Consider the following 24247-nt stretch of genomic DNA (forward strand, 5'->3'; position numbering starts at 1 on the left):
GTGAGAGAGAGAGAGAGAGAGAGAGAGGGAGAGAGAGAGAGAGAGAGAGAGAAACAGAAAGACACAGAGCAGGATGTTATTATTGAATCAGAGCGGATGTTATGTACTAATTTCTGCCTAGATCAGAAACAGAGGCTGAAATTGTTTTATGACTGACTGATTTAGAAACAATCACAATAGAGCATTTTGACTGTTTTCAATACTTGATTAGAAACCATCATATTTTATGCAAACCTCTGTTCCTTTACTGTAAACCTTGTGATTTTAGTGCACCATCAATATGACTTCAAAATGTTTATAAACCCACCTGGCGGGCCCTACAAGTGTTACTGTGGCGTATGGATCGCAGTTCTGCCCACTTATCAACGGCAAACCCTGACATGCAATTATCCTGCAACAAACACACAGCTGTATTAATGAGATTGTTTAAAAACATACATTCAAGTCAGTAATGAAACCGCATTCTTAATCCATTTGACTTTTAAAATGTAACATAATTCCAAGTGAAACAGGATACTTAGGCTACTGTTTTAAGCTATCTAAATAATGCCTAAATATATATTTGGCCTTTCCCTTAAAATACAAAGCACCAGTATCACTGACTCATTCACATAAAGACCATGAGTATGTATTAATAAAGCAAATGGGGAAGTTTTGATTTTATGTTTGCCAGTCTGCCCAGTACTGCAGATTTTCATTCATTCATTCTTTCAATACTGTCAGTTTTGATCAAATTAAACACACAACACACACACACACACACACTCCCACACACACACACACACTCACACTCCCACACACACACACACACACACACACACTCACTCACTCACTCACTCACCCACTCACACACACTCACTCACACACACTCACACTCTCTCACGCACACACACACGCACACACACAGACACACACACAACACACACACACACATATATATATATCAAATTGATCATAACTGACAGTAAAGACATTTACATTGTTACATTGCTTTACATTGATTTCTATTTCTATATTTTGAACGGTTTTCAACTGTTTTCAACATTGATGAAAATGTTTATTTTTCCACATGAAGAAATTATGTTATTTTAAAATGTAATGTCACAAAATGCAATGCAATATAAAAAAAATATAGCCTATTTATTTTGTTTCACTTAAAAAAAAAAACTACTTATAATTTAGTAGGTCTTTAACTGCAAAAATTACAAAAAATGCAACTATTACGTGAATAATACAAACACTTTGCTGGAAATCAATGGCACACTGCGCAAAACATGACTGACTTGTTTGGAGATTTCTAGACTAGAAGTCATTCTTGAAATTTGATCAAATCTGAACTATTTTAAATAGGTGACATTCAAACCAGCAGAATTTTCAAAACAAATGTTGCCAGCAATAAACACAGGTACATGATCAACAAATGTGTTATGTAGTGGCCCAATAGGGCAAGTGACTGTCAGTGAACTGGCACTGAAATTCTCTCACACTGGCCCTCTTTCCTATTGTTGAGCACCGATGTTGACTTTTTCAGAGGTTCCTCTACGTCACGTTAAAATGTGAATGAATGAAAGAATAAGACGATGAAAGAAGAACGAGCATAAATGAAAGTGGCAGATAAGAAAAAATGAAATATGAAAACAGAAGCACTGCTATCCAAGACAGAAAGTAATTCACACTTGTAGCTGTCATGGTGACAGCCATGAAGAGGCGAAGGAAGGTGAGAAAGAATGACAAAGAGTGAGAGAGCATGAAAGAGAGAAAAAAGCAGTGTGACAGCAAAACAAAACCACAGGAACAGCACAGAACGAACTTCCTGCCGTCACGGCATCACTTCCTCTTTCGTCAACCTGCTCTGTGGGAGAGTGTGAATGAACAGCGATGGCCAGCATTAAACACACCGACACAAGTCAACAACTCTGTGTTGAGTCAAACCATTTTTCACACCGTTAAAGAAAATACATACACCCTGTAGAGGTGTGAATATGAATTTCACAGGTATTCTCCACCACCCAGACAACACACACTTCTGAAGTTATCAACAGTGTCCACAGCATACAATATGTAGTATTTCATGTGAAGCACCATGAAACCACAACAGTAAACCAAATAAGGACCATTTGAAAACATGCCTTTTTAATATACAGAAAAACTTTTATGATAAGTAAGCATATAGCCAGGCATCCCCGTTATCTCAGTGGTAGTTGTCTAGATCAGAGATTCCCAAACCTTTTTGTCAGCCGAACTCTTTTGACATAAAATACTTTTTTAAAAACAATTTCTAGCTCATATTTTCAGCATTTAACAGCACATTTGTTCACGTTCTCTAGATATATTGGTTAATAGTCACATGACTTGCAGAAAAATCTAATAAGCATTTTGATTGTTTTTTTTTAATTATTTTAATTAAGTTAAAAAAGAAATTGTGCTTAATTTGTCATGAACTGAATATGATAAACATTTCATCTTATTAGACAGAAATCTAATATTATTGTAATAATATAATTGTGAATGAAAAAATATATTTGATAATTTTAGAGAGAGAGAGAGAGAGAGCGATAGATAGATAGATAGATAGATAGATAGACATACATATAGATAGATACAATTATTATAAAAAATTAAGACAGAAATCTAATATTATTGTAATAATATAATTGCGCTTCAATGAAAAAATATATTTGATAATTTTACAGAGATAGATATAGATAAAATTATATTATAAAGAATGAAGACAGAAATATACTACTATTGTAACAATACAATTGTACTTCAACTAAAAAAAATCTATTCTAAATATTCTAAATTAAATTCTAAATATTCTAAATTAAATACAATTCTACAGAATACTGTTATAATTATATATTATTTTTAGTACATTTTATTTTTCACTAAACTTTACAATACAAATATGTCTTAAAAGCTTAAGGGTTTAACCTTTGAGAGAATTTATTTAAGCTGTGATGGCAGGGCAAAAAAAGGTCCTTTTAAAAAGACACTGGACACTACAAAATGGATATTGGATTGGATACTAGTGAAACAACTACTAGAATATAATGAAATATAAGTGACATAGCCTATATGCTTTTGACAAAGATTTTAAATTGAATACTATTAGGACACACAGTTACTTATGAATTGCCAACAATGGAGAAATAGTTTTAGAACCACATGGTACAGTTAAGACATCTACCAGCAACGAATAAAGCGGCCCTTCTGACTAGCCAAACCTTGACCATTTAATTCGATATCCTGTTTCACTTTTAAGTTTGTAACGTTACAAAAGTATAATGGGTTTTGAATGGCAATTCATGTTGAGCTCAAATACACTAAACTCATGTAGAAACACACAAACACATGCACTGACCGACAAGCATCACTTACTGAACCACAAGCTGTTGGCAGATGGAGCCATTCTCTGTGATCAGTTCATTCAGCTTCATCTCTAAATGAACCTTCCCCTGTAAAAGTAAAAAGACTTATTTCACCAAATCCAACAGATGTAATTACACTTCATTCAGTTGAGATATCTATAGGATAATTTATTGAGATGCACCTGTAAGTCATATGTAGTCAAATATAGTCATATAATCTAATCATTTAACCCTAGAAGACGTAGCTGTTGAGTAGATCTATTTGCAAGATACAGTACATCTATATAATTATAGAGCAATTCATTTCATACGTATGTGGAAACAAAAAACTTGTTTTGTGTAAATAAGTTGTTTAAGTTTTTTGGAGTACGCAAGGGCTTTTTGAACACAGCGATGGAGGAACTTCTTGTGATTTCAGTCAGTTCTGGGCGGCTCTGAACATTATCTGACGGAACTGCCACCCACCTTTTTCTCGTCCTCAGAGTTAAACACACATACACCACAGTGTTTAATCGCTAAACATAACGTAAAGTAACACTGCAACGTAGACTGTTAGGGCTATATGAAATCTATCAATATTTTTCAATACAATTTTCTGTATATATCATGATATTTAAGTTTTTAATCTGAAATTAGCCATGCGCGTGTCCTTTTTAGTTAAAAATACAGGTGATTGTTGACAAGCAGATTAAAAATGATCAAATGCAACATGCAGTAAAACTAAAAAAATTATATTTTTCCACAGTATTTTACTAAATGAATACTGATACAAATAAGCTCTTTTATTTATATGCACCAACAGCGATATTTCTACAAAAATATTTTAATATATGACAAACGTTACACAGAGACTTTCCAAGAACAATTCTGTGACTTCAAACAAATCACTGAATCAGAGTCTGAATCTACTAAATGAAAAAGACAGTTTGAACTGATTTACAGAAAATAATCTGTTTCTTGCTACTAAAAAAGCCAGTGAAGTCACAAAGCGAGAAGAAGGAAGGATTTCGAAACTAGTCTGTAAACATGGCTGCTTTGAGGAAAACTATGCAAAGCCGAAATGTGTTGATCAACAATTTTATAATGACATAGTCTAGTTTATTAAAGGCTTTTTAATTTTTAACCATGTGAGTGCCTTGGAGTATTACACTGTTTCACTAGTCTGTAAAAATGCTCTGTATTTCAGGTGACTTTTTTTGTTTTGTTTCAGGTGACTTCTTTGTTTAAATCAGACTTCTGATTTATGATGATTTGTGGGACACATCCCTAAAAAGTATTTAGACACTTCAGAAACACAGTTTAAAAAGAAAACAAATAAAAAGGCAACTAAAATATTCAAAATATTGCCAAATTCCAATTGGAACTCATATTATCAATACACATATATAAAACGTAGAAACACTTATGCAGGAGCTTGCTTTCTAGGTTTACTTTCCTCAGTTGGAAAAGTGGCAAATCTGCTATTTGTAATAATTTTCCCACTGTTTTTTTTTTCTTTTACAAATATGTTGCAAAAATATTTTTTTTAATTACATTGCAAGTATTCCAAATGTTGCCAAATTCCAATTAAAACCGTTGTTATCAATAACGTAGAAACTCTTATGCAGAAACTTGCTTGTTAGGTTTACTTTTCTCATTAATTTCCAAACGTGGCAAAGCTCTATTTGACATTGTCTTTCCGTTGTGTTTGAGTATGTTTTTTTTTTTTCGAAAAGCAAATGCATTTACATAACCACGTTTTGTTTCTGATACAGTCCACACTCCCCAGCCCCCAGTTCTGCTGAATAGTGAATCATACTTGTGTACAAAACAGATCCGTGCATACACCATACACAAAAACAGGATGTGGAGTTGGGCCTGCATCTGCTTTCAAGTCATTGCACCACATATAAGAGCTGACTAATCATACATTGATCTCATTGGGTACGGTGAGGCAATGAGTAATCATAAACTCACCCGATTGGTCCAAACCACGGCTGGAGACTAACCACAGAAGGGAAGTAAGGCCGTGTATTCATGTATTGCTCTGTTGGGTGTGTGTTTGTGTGTTAAATGGTAACTTCTATGCCATCTAACCGTTCACTCACCTGAACTTCTGAGTGTGGATCCACGGGCTGTAACTGAAACCAGTTCTCTTTCCCGCAGTACTTATATAGATCTTCCTTCCTGATGGCTACTTTCCCTACAAACACACACGCAAGCTTCAGTTGACATGTACACTGTTTATTAGTCTTGAAAATCAGACAAAACAAGGGCGAAAGATACTGACCTACAGGTAGATCCCTTATTTGGAACATGCTCTTGGCGTACACGTAGAAGGACAGGCATTGGAATGGGCGTGGAATTTCGAAGTAGAAGTCCTCGCCATAGAACGGACTAAAGCACAGGACAGAGCGTGTTAAATACAAGCACAGTGACTCCATAAACAAAACGTCTATTTCTGATTAAATATAATAAATATCACCAATTTAAGTTGTGTAATGTAAAGCATGGCGCTGGCATCTCAGTGGGTTTGATTCCCAGAGAACGCAAAGATTGATAAAATGTGTAGCTTGAATTCAGGACACTGGTTTTAAATAAAGATAGCACAAGCTCATATTTCACCCAAAACACCACTAATACAATTACATTAAAAAGTCCTGTGTCACTTTGTGGTTGTCAAAAATGTTAGTGGATCATGTTCATAACTAAATGTGATGGACTACATTTGGTTACTCTGCTTAAGTGTCCAAACACTTTTTGGGGTCAATGTAAGCACATAATTAAAAAAAATAATTATTGTGTATAATAAAAAAAGCATCCAAAAAAACCGACAGATTAAAAAGGTTCAACGTGCAAAAAAAATTACTTCTAGCTGTGTGACTGCAACAGTCAAATACCTCAGCTGAGACTTGAGAGGAGAATGCTCATCCACCCACACACACTCCAGCTCTCTTACACACACACACATTACACACTCATAGCCCCCGCACTCAAGAGCGCATGCGCTCCCACATACATTCACACAAACAGATTCTGACCTCCCGAACACTGCTACAGGTAAAACTACTCGACTCGAAATACTGAAAACGTGGCGACATGGCAAACATGAATGGCCTCAGATTCAAAAGTGTTTAATAATAAGCCAAATGAGGGGAAGAAAGATTAGGAGAGGTGAAGAAAGACTTGAGGAAAATCTTCACGCTCTGAGAGAGGCTGATTGCAAACGAGTGTGTGAACGAAAGACAAGGAGTGATAGATAGCAAGTGTGAGAGAGTAAAGTGAGGGAACGCGTAGGTGGACACCCTTCCTTAGACACAGCCAACAGAGCCCTTTGAACTGAGGGGGAAAAAAACAGTTGTGAAATACCATGAGAGGAAAAGCCTTCAGAAAGAGAGTAAGATAAAGAAAATGTGCTTCTTTCAATGACTAGACGCTTTTGCAACCGAAAATGTACACAATGTAATATCATCAAACACAGTGTTGTATGTCCGATATCAAGATGAACTATCAGACAAGGCAAATCCGGTCCACAGTGGAAGGTCGACTTTGAGTATAATGAATGAGTGAATAGTAAATAAAAAACGGTTTTTAAAATTAAAACTGAGTATTGAAGCTCTCACACGCGCGTAGAATTGCATTGAAAAATGTCTTAGAGAACTGTGATTGGACTCTTTTGACTTGGCCAGTGAGCAAACATCCAGAACACCTTAGCAACAACCCAAAAACCCTGGCATCCTGCTAAAACACAGAATAGCTTAAAGTGATGGTGAAAATTCTGTCATCATTCGCTCACCCTCATGGTATTCCAAACCTGTATGACTTTCTTTCTTCAGTGGAACACAAAATAAGATATTTTGAAGAATGTTTGTGAACATTCAATGAAAGTCAATGGGGTCCAAAATACCCCCTTTTTATTATATGGGCAAAACTCAGATACTTTTCAAAGTATCTTCTTTTGTGTTCCACAGAAGAAATAAAGTGATATGAAGGTGAGTAAGTGATGACAGAATTTTCAATGGGGCGAATTATCCCTTTAACATCTGCAAAAAAAAATAATTACTCTTAAAATATGCAAAATTATTAACATCACCAAAACAATTGTGGGTTACCATGTTCTATGGCATCGCACATTTTAAGTGGTCAAGTTCTACCCACATTTTCTTCAGAAAATGTTTACATCTATTTGTATATTGTAATATATTATATTTTGAGCAACTACTGTGAAAGACCAAATAAATTGACATAAAAGGGCAGTGTTTCCGCTCTTGTTCGAATTACGTGTACATGGCAGACAGAAAAAAATATAGGCCTGCATTTTTGTGAAGCAGCATGAAAACCACATATATGAGAAATGCTGTAAGATAAATATCATCAGCATCAGCATGTAGTTCGCATGTGATGTTTGTGTGCTTATGTGTACCAGAGTGTGTTTATCATCTTACCTTACGCTCTTCTCATAGACTTTTGTGCGATATACTTCCTCCTGGTCCAAACTGATTGTACAGAAGGTGCAGAGGTCACGGAGACGGTTCGGCCCTGAGCTCGGACCCAGATTTTTTGCTTCGCCTGCCGAGAGAAGCATAACAGGGGTGTAAGTCGACACACACTTCACACACTATTATTCACATTATTGCAGAGGATATTTCAGAAATACTTCTCCCAAAAGTTAAAATCTCAGTGTATTGAAAAGCTGCCTAAGGATATCCTGCATAAGAACCTTTAACGTTTTTCACAGAAAATAACAAAAATTCAGCTTTTATTTTTGGTATTTGAACACTGCATTTGAATTAGAGGTTTGTCAGTTGTGGGGTCGGCAATGTACGGCCACTAACACACGCTATTGCACGCATAAACTTGCAGGAGCGCTGTGGTGGTGCACAGGCTTGAGGCGGATGTGGCCGCTATACGTGGAGCTCATCTAAGATGTGGTTACAGACGAGAAGCATTAACTTCCTCCCAGCATGCACTGGGGCTTCCAGAAGAGCGCTGATTCAAAAGATCAAATTCAAAAACATACACATACACAGCCACACATATTAATGTGTCAGAGGGCAGATGTAGCCATAACAGATCCAGACCACATCAAACCAGGATGAAACAGCTAGAGATCTTTTCTGAACGCAAGAACAATTTATAAAAACAAACACGCACCTTATATCTTTTTATGACAAATGTATAATATCAGATACTCTGGATTCTTTATTGTGGTTCACAGCTTTCAGTTTTATGTCTCCTCTAATATCACCACAAATGTTGCCTTTTTTATAAATAAAGAATTACAATTATTTTATTTGACATTATTATTTTATCATTATAAATAATCTCTCTCTCACACACATGCACAGTTGCACACACAAAACAATAATTCTCATTTCTGACAAAAGAAAATCTCATTACCATTTTTATATATAAATTTTATATAAATAACATTTGTTTCAAGTGTTTGTTTTGCTTGCCAATGCTGTATTTATTTGATCAAAAATATTGTTTTCTATTTGAATATATTTTAAAACGTAATTTTATTCCTCTGATGGCAAAGCTGAATTTTCAGCAGCCAGTACTCCAGTCTTCAGTGTCACATGATCCTTCAGAAAATATTTCTTATTATTAAAACAGTTTTTGCTGCTTAATATTTTTGTGGAGATTGTGATATGCTAACATTTTTTGACACTACCAAACTTCTGACCAGTATAATTTAATATATAGTTTTAACATATTTTATATATATTTTATTTATGTATTTTGTGTTGCGATTAATGTAATGTTTGCTTATTTTAATTAAAATCGTGTCAAAATCATGTCAAAACAGGATGATTTTCATTGATTTATTACAGCGAGAAGATTTTTTTTCTGGTGGGGTAATATACTTCAAATAACATGCAATACATATCAAAAGTCTTAAAAATAACCCCCATTTTCTGTATGCAAAATATAATTTATTTTTATCTTTTGGGCTGATATATGACTCCATAATGCATTGATGACTGTATAAAATTCACCCTACAGAAGATGCTTATATTCTCATTAGGGATCAGAGACTGAATGCACAAAGTCTGCAACTTACACCTTTAGCAATTACACGGTCTCTGTTTCCGGCACACACACACACACACACACACACACACACACCTAGGCTCTTCCCCTGAACCATTCAGAAAACAACAGAAAATGCAACCCTGAGCAGCTCATAATGATGATCACAGTCGACACAGATAAAGACTCAGAGGAAACTAAACTCCCAAGAGCACACTGCCGCAGGGAGCCGTGATAGCAGCCAATGCCCTACAGTTAACCCTCTCTTCTCACACACAAACACACAGGTGTGATGAAGAGAAGCGAATGTGTGTAGCACTGTATGCTTACCAACGGAAGTGAATACAAACCACAACCATGAGGCCTGAACAAACAAGCTACACAAGGCTTCACACACATGCAGATACAAAACTCAGGGGTTCCCTACATGCAAACACACACACACACACACACACACACACACACATGCATTCATACTTACACACTTACACACATTCATAGACATAAACAAACGTGGATCAAAACGGTGTAAAAAAATGCAACCATACCGGATACATTTCTGTGCCGATGAAAAGATGTGATTAAAATCACACCAGCTACATAATGCAGAACTCCACAGAAATCTCTGATCAGGGTTCGTACACATTTTTACCAATAAATTTCCATGAATTTTCCATGACTTTTGAGGCAATATTTATAACCTAATGTTCCATTATTTTACACGAATGTTCAAATTTACCATAAAATTAATGACTATTAATGCTATTTGTTTGCTTTCTATTTGTTTTAATAATAAGTACAAACTGCGACTGTGCCGGAGAACATAACATCACATCACTGAATGCCCGAATGCTAAGTATTATAATTTGTTTAACCAATATTATCATTTAAACTCAGGACCTGAATTTCGTTTTAGAAACCGTTTTGGTCTAACAGTAGTATTCAGGTACAGAAATTAAATAAACTGCTAATTAAAAACAGTAAATTCACTTTTAATGTTTGTTTTGTAAATTTAAGCATTCGTGCAATTTCGGTTTAAGCACAAGAAGACTCGAAAGAGAGCTCAGTTTGTTACTTAGGCGCTATTTTCTGTGTGCACACACTCAAAGCACGCACACAAAGAGCCGCGTCTCAGACAGCGCACCATTACAAAACTGAGTTAACTTTTGCAATTTATCGCATTTGAACCAACGGACAAATGCACAAAATTAAATCAAAATGCCTGTTTTGCCAAGTAGCCTATCCTCATAAGCGCAGTCTTACTCGAGTTAAAATAAATAGATTTAAATGAACGTAAACTGTTGGGAGAATATCTGATGTGTGTCAGATCTGCATTCGATATGAAAGCGACAGCAGCTTTGAATATACCTGCTGCTGTCTGTCATTAATGTTAAAGAACAAAATCACTCTACTCAAATCTGCTCTTGACTGAATAATTTCTTCATTTCTAATAAAGATCTATATTAATCTATACAATTATACATTATTGTATTTAGCTCCTGAATAGTACTGAAAAAACTTAAAGCACTGATTGTTCCAATTGTACCTTTGTGCTATGCTAGTATTTTGTTTACTTGACTGTTTACTTGTCTTTATGTATCATTATTTATTAAAATGCAATATTACATGAATGAGAAACAATAAAAATAATAACTAAATAATAAAACCAATCTTGTATATGAGGATACTCCCCAGTACGGCATTTTGACATAATTTTGTGTGTATTTGGCCACAATAGTGTAATAAACCACGAAAAAGAACTCAATTTGGTACTCGTGAGGAGTTTGCGAGGCGGCTTTATGTGCACCCGCTTTGGATGTGACTGTGAGCACACAGAAAACCCTAGTGGAGAATGCGAGTACCGAATGGTTTAAAAAGACGTGCAAATTATGAACTTTTGTGACGAACACTTGACCGATTAGGCAAGTGACAATTCTGTCAACTGTCCCAAAACGCGAGCGAAAGTCTTGTATCGCAGCGTGCAGCAGCTCTCTTAGCGCAGACGAGATGTGCTGATGTGAAGCCATGAGAGAGAAAGAAGACGCGGTACCGCTGAATCACTCACGCTAAGTGATTTCAAATAATTTGATTTGATCTGATATTTTGTGTGGATTTATTAACTCATCTAACCTACATGTTATATTGAATAAATGTTTGCGTGAATTTCCCGCATGATGCAAAAATGCAAAACCTGCAGGGATGAGTAAAACTACACAATATATGCGTAATCCCGCAACGAAATTCAGGACCTGATTAAAACACATAATCTATTATACGGATTTTTGTGAAAATAAATTTCCGTGACTTTTCAAAACTTTCTACGTTTATTTATTTTTGCAAACCTTTTCCAGGCCTGGAAATTGCCATTTTAAAATTCCATGACATTTCCAGGTTTTTCATGACTGTATGAACTCTCTCTGATGGTTTCCACAGAATTTGATTTGATGTCATCATTTACTGTCCAGTTCCATCATTAAAATTCAACATCTCCTTGGGCTTTATGAAATATTTTGCCTAATCTCGATATTTCTTTCAGCTAAAAATAAAAGTCTCTTTTTATCGTTCTGTCATATTTTATAGTATTTCAATTGATCAGAATTACAAAATTACCACTAAAATCATTGCAGTAAAAAGGATGAAAAGTCTACAGATTCCTTTTGGATCTAAACCAGACTAAGAGACAAAACAAAACACAAGACAAAACAAAACATTCGCTATTGTCACAATTGATGAGACAGGATGAGACAAAACACCAAACACAAGACAAGAAAACAAACCAAAAAACAAGACAAAAACAAAACAAAAAGCCACAGGACACATGCCTACAAGGAAAACTAAACTGCTAATTTAAACAACAAAGTAAAACACACACACACACACACACACAGAATTTGATATTATTAAGCTTATATTCACAACATCTTGATTCCCATGAGGGTTAATTTTATGCAGAAACACTGATGGCAACTGACTGATACAGGTTAAATCAATATTCATTCATATTTTTAGGACACAATATCTTGTGAGTATCATTGCCTACACAACAGTTAGTTAATATCACATTCACTCTTGAAGAGTGTTGCATCACATCATTAAACTGTGCTTGGTGGTAAAATCAGAGACTGTTTAGTGTTAGCTAAGCACAGCGCACTGCTAAGGGTGTGTGAGATGACAGCGTCAATCTGCTTCAACTCTTTAAAAAAACTATTAATATCTAATTCCAGTGCCTCTGACTGTGAAAACTAAAGCGACTCTTGAGCTCTGTGCTAAACCCTCCTGCCCTGAATCGCTCAGAACCAGCCCCAGAGACCCGTGTGACGCCATGCCTAACTGCTTTTAGAAGATCTTAACATAGACCCAGTGGATAGACCGGAAGGGGAAACACTGAGATGGTTTTTGACCCCAACTTTGACCCTAATTTAGCCAGGCTCAAAATAATTCTTACTTTGCTAAGCTCTTGTAAAAAAAAACTGAAGTTCCTCAGAAAAATAATGAATAGGCAGAAAAGCTAACTTAAGAACTAATATAGGCCTATTTTTTTAACAGTATGTGTTATTCAACCATAAACATTAGCATGTCCAGTTATTAGCTACCTCAGTAATAATACAGTTATTACACAGCTCTCTGGAATACTTGTTTCTGACAGGTGAATCGTGACATTCAGCGGTCAAATATTTTCATACATTGACTGATATGCCACATAGGCTAACTGATCTTTGTCCCAAGCAACCAATTTCCAATAGACACAAAACTAATAGTTGTGCAATTTTCATGTGTCATGTCACTCTGTGGTCTCTTTCTTTTTCTTAAAGTTTCAAATAAATAGATAAAAAAAAGAATCTTAAAACGTATACATAAATATATTAAATACACAGTGTATATATATATATAGGTTCATGTATGTTTGCATACAAAACTGTAGATTTACCACATATAGCAACAAGGAAAAAGTAATACTTCTTTACTGATATGTTCAGAATCATTCTGGTATGATTTTATGGATAGTTTTTAATGTGTTGCTCAAAACTATTTGTAACAAAATAGCTATTGCGAAAGAAGTATGAAGGCGCAAGAGAAGGATGAGGTTTGAGAGTGAATGAAGTAAGCGGTCAGAAGGTTATGAGTCAATGAGTGTGAGCCACAAGTTTTAAACACCAACCTCAGCTTGTTTGCTACCTTTAAAGGCTCCATGAAATCACTTGACGAACACACTCGACACAGGACTTTCGGACAAAACATATCAAAGAGACTTCACATCAATCAATATTTTTTTCATCGATATTTCATATATACATCAATATTTTTGTCTGTTTTCTATAAAAGAGAAAGCTAACTTTTAGTTGAATGCAAGCATTTATATATGACCTCAAACCTAACAGACATGAACTAAAACCCACAAAACTTGGATACTGATTTCATACCCACTACAGGAAAACGAACAGTTGTATAGTGGTTTAAATATAATAGACTATCATGTTTGTCTATACTGAAATGTTCTAATAAGGGCATCAGAATTGGTTGACACCGGAACAATGTGGCCAGTATAAAGTCGTAAGAGTGTGTTGTAAGATGGTCCTCATAGATCCAGCCCTTTGTTCAGTTCCTCTTTGTCGGCTGTTATTAGTATACTACTGAATGCTTCACAGTTCTCCAGCACATCACAACAGGAAAACATTTCCTCCTGCTGTTTGTATATGTGCACGCACACCTGCTGATAGCCGGTGCTGGTGACCACATGTAAATGTGGCCGTTTGTGTGCAAAAAAGAGGGAAAAAGAAAAGAAAAAGATAACATCAGAGTGAGCAAATAAGTCTTTTAGTCCATGAGGGTACCAATTAGTACACTACACTTTCCAATGGAAATGGCTCACAAAAAAAAAATAAAAATTTTTTTACCAATGCTAAGGTATTTTGAGAGAATTTTAAACATATTGCTAAGGTGTTCAGAATAGTTTTTTGCACGTTTATGGTGTTCTGCGAGAATTTTTAACGTTGATAAGGTCTTCTGACCTTATTTTTTCTTTCTGACCTTATTATTTTACTTTCTTATTAAGAAACCACAACTAGATCCTAGTGAACTGGCAAATTACAGACCCATCTCAAATCTTCCTTTTATGTCTAAAATTTTAGAAAAAGTTGTGTCTGCTCAATTGTGCTCCTTCCTGCAAAAAAATGATCTCTATGAAGAATTTCAGTCAGGTTTCAGGCCCCACCATAGCACAGAAACTGCACTTGTTAAAATTACAAATGACTTGCTTCTTGCGTCAGACCAAGGCTGTATCTCATTGCTAGTTTTATTTGATCTTAGTGCTGCGTTTGATACTATAGATCATGACATACTCATAGATCGATTACAAAACTATACAGGTATTCAAGGGCAGGCTTTAAGATGGTTTAGATCCTATATAAATAAAGGTGACTTGACTTGACTTGACTTCTGAGTAGTTTTTAGCGTGTCTAGCATTAAAGCTAAGAAAAAACACCTATCTGAATGATTCTCTTGTCAATTCACTAACATTAAATAACATTAAGCATGATTACAAATAACAAATTAAATAACATTACATTTCTGCATAAATCAAGAATGCTTCAGGGAAGCTATTTAAATCATTATATGATAATTTCTCTGCAAAACTATGAACACTTGGTCTTGGTACATTTATCATAAGCATATAATTTTTTGATCAGTTAACGCTTTAGATTAGGAAACACATATTAACTATTAACTGAGTTTTCCCTTAATAAACTCCTAATTTGCTGCTTAATTAATTGGAAGTATAAGGTAGTTGTTGTAGTAGTTATGTTTAGGCATTGGGTAGGGTTAGAATATGGATATATGGAATATGGTTATAAAAAATATGTGCTTTATAAGTACTAATAAATAGCCAACATGCTAGTAATATGCATGCTAATAAGCAATAGTAAATAGTGCACCCTAATCTAAAGTGTTACCTTTTGATAATTTCCTGCTGGCATATTTTGGCCAATATCTGAATACCAGATATTTTTTTTAAGCTATGGGATTTCAGTGACTTTAGCAGATGAATATTATTGCAGGAAAAATAAATAACATCATAAATGCTGCATGCACAGAACAGTTTATTTGTGTTTGTCGAGGACATAACCCAATTTGTGGTTATGTGTGGTGCTGACATACATCCCAATTAGGACAATAAGACATCACTGCAGTGTGACGCACTGCACACAGTGGCCTACGTACTCATAACAGTCATTCTGAACCTTGGTGTGCTTTTGTGAATGAAAAAGCCTTTGAGCTGTATTCATTCAGCTCACGGACCAATGGGCAGTAGCCATTATTAGACATAACAGTTGTTGTCAACCAACTACAAAATACTAGTAAACAAATGAATGCCCTTATCCTTTCATAAAAATAGCTGACGACTAGAGCCAACCACACCATGCATTTAGCCCAGTTTTTTAATAGAACCCAGAGACTAACAACACAAATAAAACAGTTAGCTACTGATAAATTGTTCAGTGTCACGTCTGTTACGCTGTCCCTTTTGAGAGTTTCGGATATGCTAGACAATTTGATTTAATAGCACACGACTGATGTCATGGGACATGTCACTAGTTACAGTGTATCATTCAGTTTGTATCGCCCTGATTGACCCTAAACCTAATCTTTTCAGTCAGGGCAAGCAAAAGACTGTGTAGGAAGTGGTTGACCAAAGACTTTAGTTAAATGTTTTTCGGGAAGGCTCAGGCATTTTTTTAACATTGTTTATTCAAAAAGCTTAAAATTACAGGAAACTGAGGTAGATACCGTAAAAGTCAAGAGTACCTGGTTTCTTCCCTAAGCATTTACAAAGAAGAGAGCAATTATTTAACAGTACTCTTTAATTTCCTAAGGACTTTCCCAATTCTTCCTATAGGCATCTGTAACTTTTTTGATTCACTAAAAATGGCATAACTATTTTATACTCTGTTAGTATAACTATTATAATACAACTGTCCTACACTCTCGGAAAAAATGGTGCAAAAGCCATCACTGGGGCGACCGCTTTTCAAAAGGTACACCTTTGTACCTAAAGAGCTTTTCTTTCTGAGAGTGTAATTCTGTCAGATCATATGAAACAACATTTTATGATTCTACAAATATACTGTCACTCCAAACTGTATCTAATTCACATAATGGCAAGTTATTCACTTATATTGTTTATTAGTATTATACACGTTATTGGAATTGACCTGAGGTTGGGACTTTCAAGTCATCCAAATGCCATAAAAGTCCCAGTTACACACCGACTTCCAAAAACTCCCTGTCTCTGAATGCCCCCGCATCCCCAGTGTAGACAGCAATTTTAGTACAGTGGTAAACGCAGGTTACTGAGCGGTTACTGTAATCAGAAAAGCCTACCCTCATCCAGGTGGAAATATAAAAGCAATGACTTTCACACAATCATATGCATGCACACACAGTTTTTTAAAAAATGGGCATAAAGGGCTGTACATAAGACTAATACTGACAGATCTAGACAGAGATTTTAAGGTACTATACTTATATCAGGGTTTTTTTTATTTTTTTTATAAATTTGCTGAAAATAAAATCTCAGGACATCTTTTTCATTACATTATTTTTTTTCTTTCTATACTCCAGTAAAATGAAGAGCTACTCCACTTCACATGAATTATGCAACATCATGTGGATATGAGGCTTCCAGAGAGCTTTCCAGAGAGTGATGATTTACCACAAACTCACTTGCAACACAAGGTTTCGGTTCAATTTTTTTTTTTTTTTTTTGTATTTTGGTGGGTGAGGGGTGGGAGACAGTAAAACCATTAGCACCAATCATTTTGACAGTGTTAAGAAAATACCTCCAAATAAATTGAGTTTAAATTTAAATTAGCTCAATCTATTCAAAACACCTGACATGTCAAAATTGTATTACAGACACAGAGCGATCTTTCATTTGCCCCGATAGTGTCAATATCAGCTGTCATATCCTTTACAAAAATGTGCCATGTACCAAAAGTACCACTTTACAATAATTGTATCAAAAGGTGATATCACAGTACACTTCAAGAACATGCAATTGTCTTTCAAATAAGTTAATTTAAATGTTATTAGATGTAATTTAAATGCTATTATATTAAGAACATGTTTAGGTTACTAAAAACATTTTTACAATGTACTGTGAAATGTGATGAATGGCGACAATACTTGTGTACAATGGAATTTAAATTATTCTTTTAAAGAATAACATTAACATGGAAGTATGCCATAAATAATATGCTAATACCATGGTATTATGTACAAAAATGATTGTAGTTATATGGCCCTTTATTATGATTTGATTCCATGGTAGAAGTGGGCAATACATCTTACAATTTATATAACTAAACTAAACCAAACCTATACTAGGATATACAAAACAATCTAATAAGGGTCAGATTGAGTAGGAATAACTCCATATATGGTTTGTGTAAATATATCAAACACCCTAACAGAAACTATACTGTAGTTAACTCAGCTATAGTTGCAAGTGTAAGTCATAATAAATTTAATATGAGATGTTCTGCAAAGAGTGTAAAAAGCTTTGTCATGTTAACTTCTTTTTTAGATAACAGAAGCTGCTAATACCAAGTTACCACAGTGTTATTGTACAAACTGTAAAATATATGATTTTTAATCTACGGAAAGTAAATTAGGCACGTACTAAGTAATCTGTCATTTGAAGTCTAGGCTATACTTCACTGCTCTTGCGTTATAGTCTACAGAATATACCATAATACGGTTTTTAAAATCGTTTTGAAGAAATTCATAAATATTATCTGTGGCAATGTTCGTGTATTTAAAGCGATGCAAGAACTTCCGTCCAGCTCAGAATTTGTCACATTTCGGCGAGGATCCCTACTATTTCACACCCTCAGTCCGGGTAAGAATGAATCAACCAACCGCCAACTCCAGTGACATGAAGACGGGGTTAGTAAAAGCGGGTTAATAAAGAACAATAGTTCACTCTTGTACTAACATTAAAGTGAATAAATACGACGGTTGTGAGGGGGAACCAGGTTATGGAGCACGTTAGCACCACGGCTAACTCACAGATAATGGGCAAAAGCCTGAGCTATATCTGTCACTGTTGATGTAAACATGATTTAAACGTAAAATATCCTAAATTAAGTGAACTACATGTCCAAACTGTGCGCAATTTGGCAAACAGCGCTGGTTTCTCAGAGCCCCATCCAGTAGCGCTGAGTGTGTGTGTGTGTGTGTGTTGCTCCTACCGCGCCCCTCTTTCCCCCGTGCCGATCCTTTTCTTTCTCTCCCAAAGCCATCTAAACACTCTTCCACACACACTCACCAAACTCGCTATTCAAGCAGCGTGTCGCACTTACATATTTTTCCTCGGAGGCTCTGCAAAATCCGGATTTTTGTGTCGTCTTCTTCCGCCATGGTCCAAGTTTCGTCTCTGTACAGTACATTCAACACTTATCACATCCGTTTATGAATGCAAGGCTCACGGACGGACGGCCCTCCGAAGCGTCACCGTCTCAGCGCGATTGGTCGCGACGCCAGACCGGGATTTGTGTGAATCAACTCACACAGGCAACATCATGTAGTCAAAACAAACGCAAGCCCTAGTGGAGGACGAGCGACAGAGCAGATGAACGGGGCCCCTCCAGTAGCCCCTCGAAAGAGACCCAGTGACTTGTGTTTTAAAACCTAGAGAGCTGTCTACCGAGAGAGCGAGAGAGCCTAAAAAGCCTTGTCAAGTTACACCGCTCACTAGGTTTTGAAACAGTCTGTGTGGGTAGTTTGGAAAGCAGGACAAATCTGTTTGCTAGTGGTTAGTAGGCTATTTAAGTAGGATAGACTTTGTATGTCCTTAAAGGCATTTTAAGATTTAATGCCGCCCCACACAGAAATCCCTTGAGGAAAAAGAAAAAATTTTTCCCCATCTAATGATTATTACTAATAAATAAAACTTTGCAAAGTGTATCATGGTATGCACCATCCATGGTCTGTGTGATGTTACAGATGTTTTTTAAGACATAGGCCTACTGTTTATTTTATTATTTTTACTTTTATGACCCAGTATAACAATAATATTGTATAATGTGATCATAATAATCATAGGCTAATACTGTAGTATTGCCAATAATCAGATTATATACCCTTTTCAGACTGTGAAGATGCATTTCCAGAACAATTAACATCCTAAATCTAACATCCAAAATCTAATTATAATATATATATTAAAATATATTTTAATTATTTAAATAATAATAATAGTAGTAGTAGTGGTAGTAGTAATAATAATAATAAATGCATTTATAACACATAACACTTGTGCTATATTAGCCTGGTATTAAATTACAATATACTAGTCAACACTAACACTACAGCTGAACATTTGAGGTCTTCCTCTCTTCTGACTGCATCATTTATCTGTTTGTTTTTGTTTGTTTTTTCTATTTTGGAAAGTTGTAGAAATGCAATTTTGCTGATGAAGAAAATGGGAACATCAGAATTTTTGCAATGGTTTTAGGATTATATGCTATGTTTTACTTCCACATTCCAAACCCAGAAATGTGAAAATCATCCATTCCATTGATATTAATCAAATTACAAATTTTATGTTGTTCTACTCTGATTTCTTAGCCCATCAAGCATGACCGCAATGTCAGTGTCAGTGTTATCACCAATGTCTCTTAAGTTGTGTTTTTGCTCAGAAAAACCTTTCTGTTGAGCAGGCATCATATCCTTGTGCATAACTGTTAATTTCTTTATTAGTATATTTGTTAGGGCATTTTATACTGTATATATGATCTGTGTCAGATTAATTAAATAAAATGAAAATGTATGAAGTGTTGCACCTTCATCAATGACTCGACAGTTGGACCCATTGTGCTTTTGCAAACTTGTTAACTTTGTAGACTTCAAATGTTACAGCATTGTGTTGAAACATTTGTAACATATGTAATGTTATTGTATTACAATCTCAACTTGAAAGTTCACATTGGTTAGATAGAAACATTAGCCTAATATTTGAGTAGACTGGCAGATGTTTTCTGATGGATTAGGCATGCAAAACAGATAAGTAGCTGATAGGCCATCTGGTGGAGTTTTTGAAAAATGTAAAACAAAGTTCCGGTACACATGAAAGAAGTACCAGACATTCCCTGATGCCCTGAAATGAATAAAAGCCTTGACAGACATTGTACTGATAGGCTTTCGATTTTGGCCACAAACCTGCTACCAGTATATCTCCAGAGAGTGGAGTTGACGGTGGTGGAGAGTTCAGAACATCTGGCACTGGTGTCACGTGGGCCCAGACAGGACACTGTGAATGCGGCATTGTGTGGAGGACCGACAGAGAAACCGGAATGAGCTTCTCAGATGGGGCAGCACGGAGGCCCAAAGACAGAGTGCGAGAGACAATCTGAATGAATAAACAGAATTCCCACTTACAAGTCTGCAGTTTCAGGAGGAAGAGGAGCTCTGGGCTCTGTTTCACTCGTTCTCTTTCTAGCTCTCTCAGACATCCTCCCCATGCTTTTTTTTAAAGGGGTCATATGATGATATTTCAGATTTTCCTTTCTCTTTGGAGTGTTACAAGCTGTTCGTGCATAGATAAGATCCTTAAAGTTGCAAAGACTAAAGTTTCAAACCCAAAGAGATATTCTTTATAAAAGTTAAGACTTGTCCACTCCCGCCTAAAACGCCTCGTTTAAACACGCCCCTACATGTCTATGTCACTGTGTGCGAAGATTTGCATAACACCGCCCAAATGTTCACGCAAAGAAAGAAAGCGTAACTTTTATTCTCCTGTAGTATTTTTGTTGCCGCCGCCGCCATGTCGTGTGTGTTTCGTTGTGAAAGCGAAACTACTTCGTTTGGCCTTCCAAAAGAGGACGAGTCCAGCCCGGGGTCATCACATGTGGTTGCCGCAAGCCCCCTTCGTCGAATCCACCGGCCGCGCATTCTCAAGCCCATCGACCTCCGCTCACTCTAGGCCGCCGTGTGTGACGCTGCGTGTTTCGTTGTGAAAGCAAAACTACTTTGTTTGGCCTTCCAAAAGAGGACAATATCCGCTTCGTCATGCCTGGTTTCAGAAAGGCGGGGCATAGAGGAGAAACAATAATGTACAGTGTGTGGAAAATAATGTGTTTTTTTAACCTTAAACCGCATAAACACATTGCATTACACCAAATACACAACTTAATGTTATTTTTAGCAACGTCATATGACCCCTTTAAGTTGTATTTATTATTTATGGATTGTAATAATATGACATTTAAAAATTTAAATGTAATGAAATAAAATTGTGTTCCAATTGTAGAAAACTGGCATTTGACATTGAGGAAACCCAACGAACATTGCAAAAGACCTTAGTCAACGGTAGGTGACATTTTTAATGTGCCATAAATGAAAAGAAGGCAACTGTGTCATACGGTGCGAAAAATAAAATGACCTATTTGTTATATAAAATGGGTAATTTTAAATACTTTGTGAATAAATCCTATTGCATTACAGTCTGTCAATCTTTAACAGCCTTGTTTTCATTTGTGGCACATTTAATGTCATCAAAACATTACAACAATTTTAACAAGATATTCTGATGTGTTATGTGTTATTTTTGCTTTTTTAAATTTTTTAAGTATTTCACAAAATTCTGTAATTTTATAAATGAAAGGAAAAACATTTGGTATATTCTGTAAAATAATTTTTTAGTATTTATTAGTATTATCAGCAGAGATATTAATGCATTTTGTGCAACAAATAGATTGAAATGGTGGTAACTGTTATGTTACAATAAAAGTACAATCACTCGCAGTTATCTTTACTGTAAGGTGCTGCTAGTCGTTCACTTTACTTGATGCATAGGGTACAACACAATGAGCAATGGAATAGGGAAGATCCACTTGACTTAGACAAATAAAAACATATAAAAATAAAACCACTTATTTTCTCATAGAAAAAAATGGAAAACTACCAATAATATTTCATGTGAACGACCAAAAATACTCTATATTTACATCTCACAAGTTCTCTTGAATGCAAAGTCACTACGCCAACCTCCTCATACTTTCATGTGCGTTTTTTCCCCCATTTTTCAAACGTTTTAAGGCCTGCCGTCACTTACGTCATTATTCTATGTGACATCAGCAGGAGATGCATTTCCTTCCTGTCGTGGGTGTGAAAACATGGTTCCTCTTTGCAGAAATGCTGTTCTGACTTGAGCAACTGTAAGCTGTTGGGAAGTTCCTTTGGTTACAGGCATTCTTGGCTGACAGACTGGACAGAGTCAGCACTTTACTTGGTTGTACCTGTGTTGGGAGGTCAATCCTGTTGTCCCCATATCACAGAGTCCTGTCTGTGTCCCTCAAATCCAAATCCTTTAGAACGTTCCAAAATGCTTTTTTTCTTTAACTCTGAGGAAAGGGGAGTAAAAGACCCATCTGCTGCATAAGGAAATGACGAAGGTGTTTTCTTGTAGACACTGGTGATTGTAGGATAATTCCCCCCGCTTTCTATGACCATAGGTTCCCCCATCTTTGGCTTGATCTCTGAGCTGGTATACATGCTTTCCCAAGGCTCAGGTTTGATCTGACCTTTGCGCTCCTTACCTGTTGAGAGTGAACTGGTTATTTTACATGTCATGTCTGGATCTTCTCCATCTTCTGCCTTGAAGTGCTTGCTCTCGTGCACACTCAACAGCACTGCTGATTTACATACTTTTGAGCAATACCTGCAATTGTGTCCTTTACCTGACTTTTCTAGATGTTTTTTCTCATGGCTTTTCTTGGTGGCAAGGTAAAGGAACCGCTGTGGGCAGTAAGAACATCTATAACGCTTTTCCATGCTCAGGCTGTGGGACGCCACATCTGAGCTGAAACAGGAGCCATCCTCAGTGCAGCTCTTGCAGATAAAGTCACCACTATCCTCTCCAGTGGGCCCAGCTGTGCTGGATGTGTCTTCAGGGGGACATTGTTTACCACATATTCTGCAGTGTGGCTGATGGCAGCTGATGATGTGCATGCTGAGGGAGGTCTGGCTAGAGAAAGAACTCTCACAGCTGTGGCAGGGAAAAGCTTCCTTTTGGCTGCTATGCCTTGGCTCCCTCCTGACCCCATAGTTGTCTGCTGAGATCCTCTCATCTGGACAGAACGGTGTTTCTCTGATGTCATCATTGGCTTGAGGTGACAAGGGCCTAGTGTAGTATTTCAGATGTTTCATCCTTTTTCGTTTTCCTTTCACTTTCTTACACTTCTTTTTAGGTTTATATGTGTAATAGGGACGCCATAGTTTGTCGCTTTCAGGATCATGTAGGTCATCATATGATTCTTTTTCTGTAACTGAGGTTGTAACTTCTGCCCTGACCCTCAAACTTGGACTTCCAATACTCTCCTCTGCAGGGCTTTTTTGACCTATGCCCTCTTGTCTCCAGCTTTTCCTTTTCCTCTTCTTTGGAAATAGCTTTGAGCCTTTTATTTTTCGTCGAACAATTGCCTCGTTGCCAATTTTCACTGTTATTTGGCAGAGGGGAAGGACTTGGCTATCAATTGATGGGCCTGGGCATGCAGGCTTAGCAATGTACGTTTCTGTCTTTCCACTAGGTGGTTGATCTGCTGTTATGCTCTCAGGTCTTGCTTGCAGCAGCTGATTAGCCATGTCCTCAATGGTTTGTGCTGCTGCTGACAGTTCACTCAGCTTGCTCAACCCTTCGAAGGAGCACACAGATGGAATGTTGAGGAATGGAAGAATGGCTGTGCTGTTTTCTGTGTTTTTCTCTGTTGGAGAATCCCTGTCACTTCCATGCGTAATCAGAGAGGACCCTGTGTTTTTCTGTATTGCTTGTGAAGAATCTGTAAACCTGTAGCTGAAGAGCG

General features: G+C 36.3%; 2 protein-coding genes across 5 annotated transcripts in view; both read right to left on the reverse strand.

Moving 5' to 3' along the window:
• Positions 1-18846, reverse strand: part of LOC107684605 (ras GTPase-activating protein 2-like) — a 38222-nt gene extending 19376 nt beyond the window's left edge. The window contains exons 1-6 of the mRNA XM_016480899.1: positions 18749-18846; positions 7796-7919; positions 5641-5747; positions 5459-5553; positions 3382-3458; positions 296-391 (exon numbers count right to left, since the gene is read on the reverse strand). Of these exons, the coding sequence (XP_016336385.1) occupies positions 296-391; positions 3382-3458; positions 5459-5553; positions 5641-5747; positions 7796-7919; positions 18749-18806 (557 nt within the window). The 5' untranslated portion in view covers positions 18807-18846. The remainder of the gene's footprint in view (positions 1-295; positions 392-3381; positions 3459-5458; positions 5554-5640; positions 5748-7795; positions 7920-18748) is intronic.
• Positions 18847-22079: 3233 nt separating this feature from the next.
• The window catches only part of LOC107684606 (zinc finger and BTB domain-containing protein 38-like), a 28649-nt gene continuing 26481 nt past the window's right edge, over positions 22080-24247 (reverse strand). For 2 of the 4 annotated variants that reach the window (XM_016480900.1, XM_016480903.1), the window contains one exon: positions 22080-23404. In XM_016480900.1, the coding sequence (XP_016336386.1) occupies positions 22698-23404 (707 nt within the window). In that variant the 3' untranslated portion in view covers positions 22080-22697. Of the gene's footprint in view, positions 24232-24247 lie in introns of all 4 variants that reach the window. The other 2 variants (XM_016480901.1, XM_016480902.1) reach the window with 2 other exon arrangements.

Source organism: Sinocyclocheilus anshuiensis, unplaced genomic scaffold (genome assembly GCF_001515605.1).
Source record: "Sinocyclocheilus anshuiensis isolate Anshui unplaced genomic scaffold, SAMN03320099.WGS_v1.1 scaffold41, whole genome shotgun sequence".
In the NCBI taxonomy this organism is placed as follows: domain Eukaryota; kingdom Metazoa; phylum Chordata; class Actinopteri; order Cypriniformes; family Cyprinidae; genus Sinocyclocheilus; species Sinocyclocheilus anshuiensis.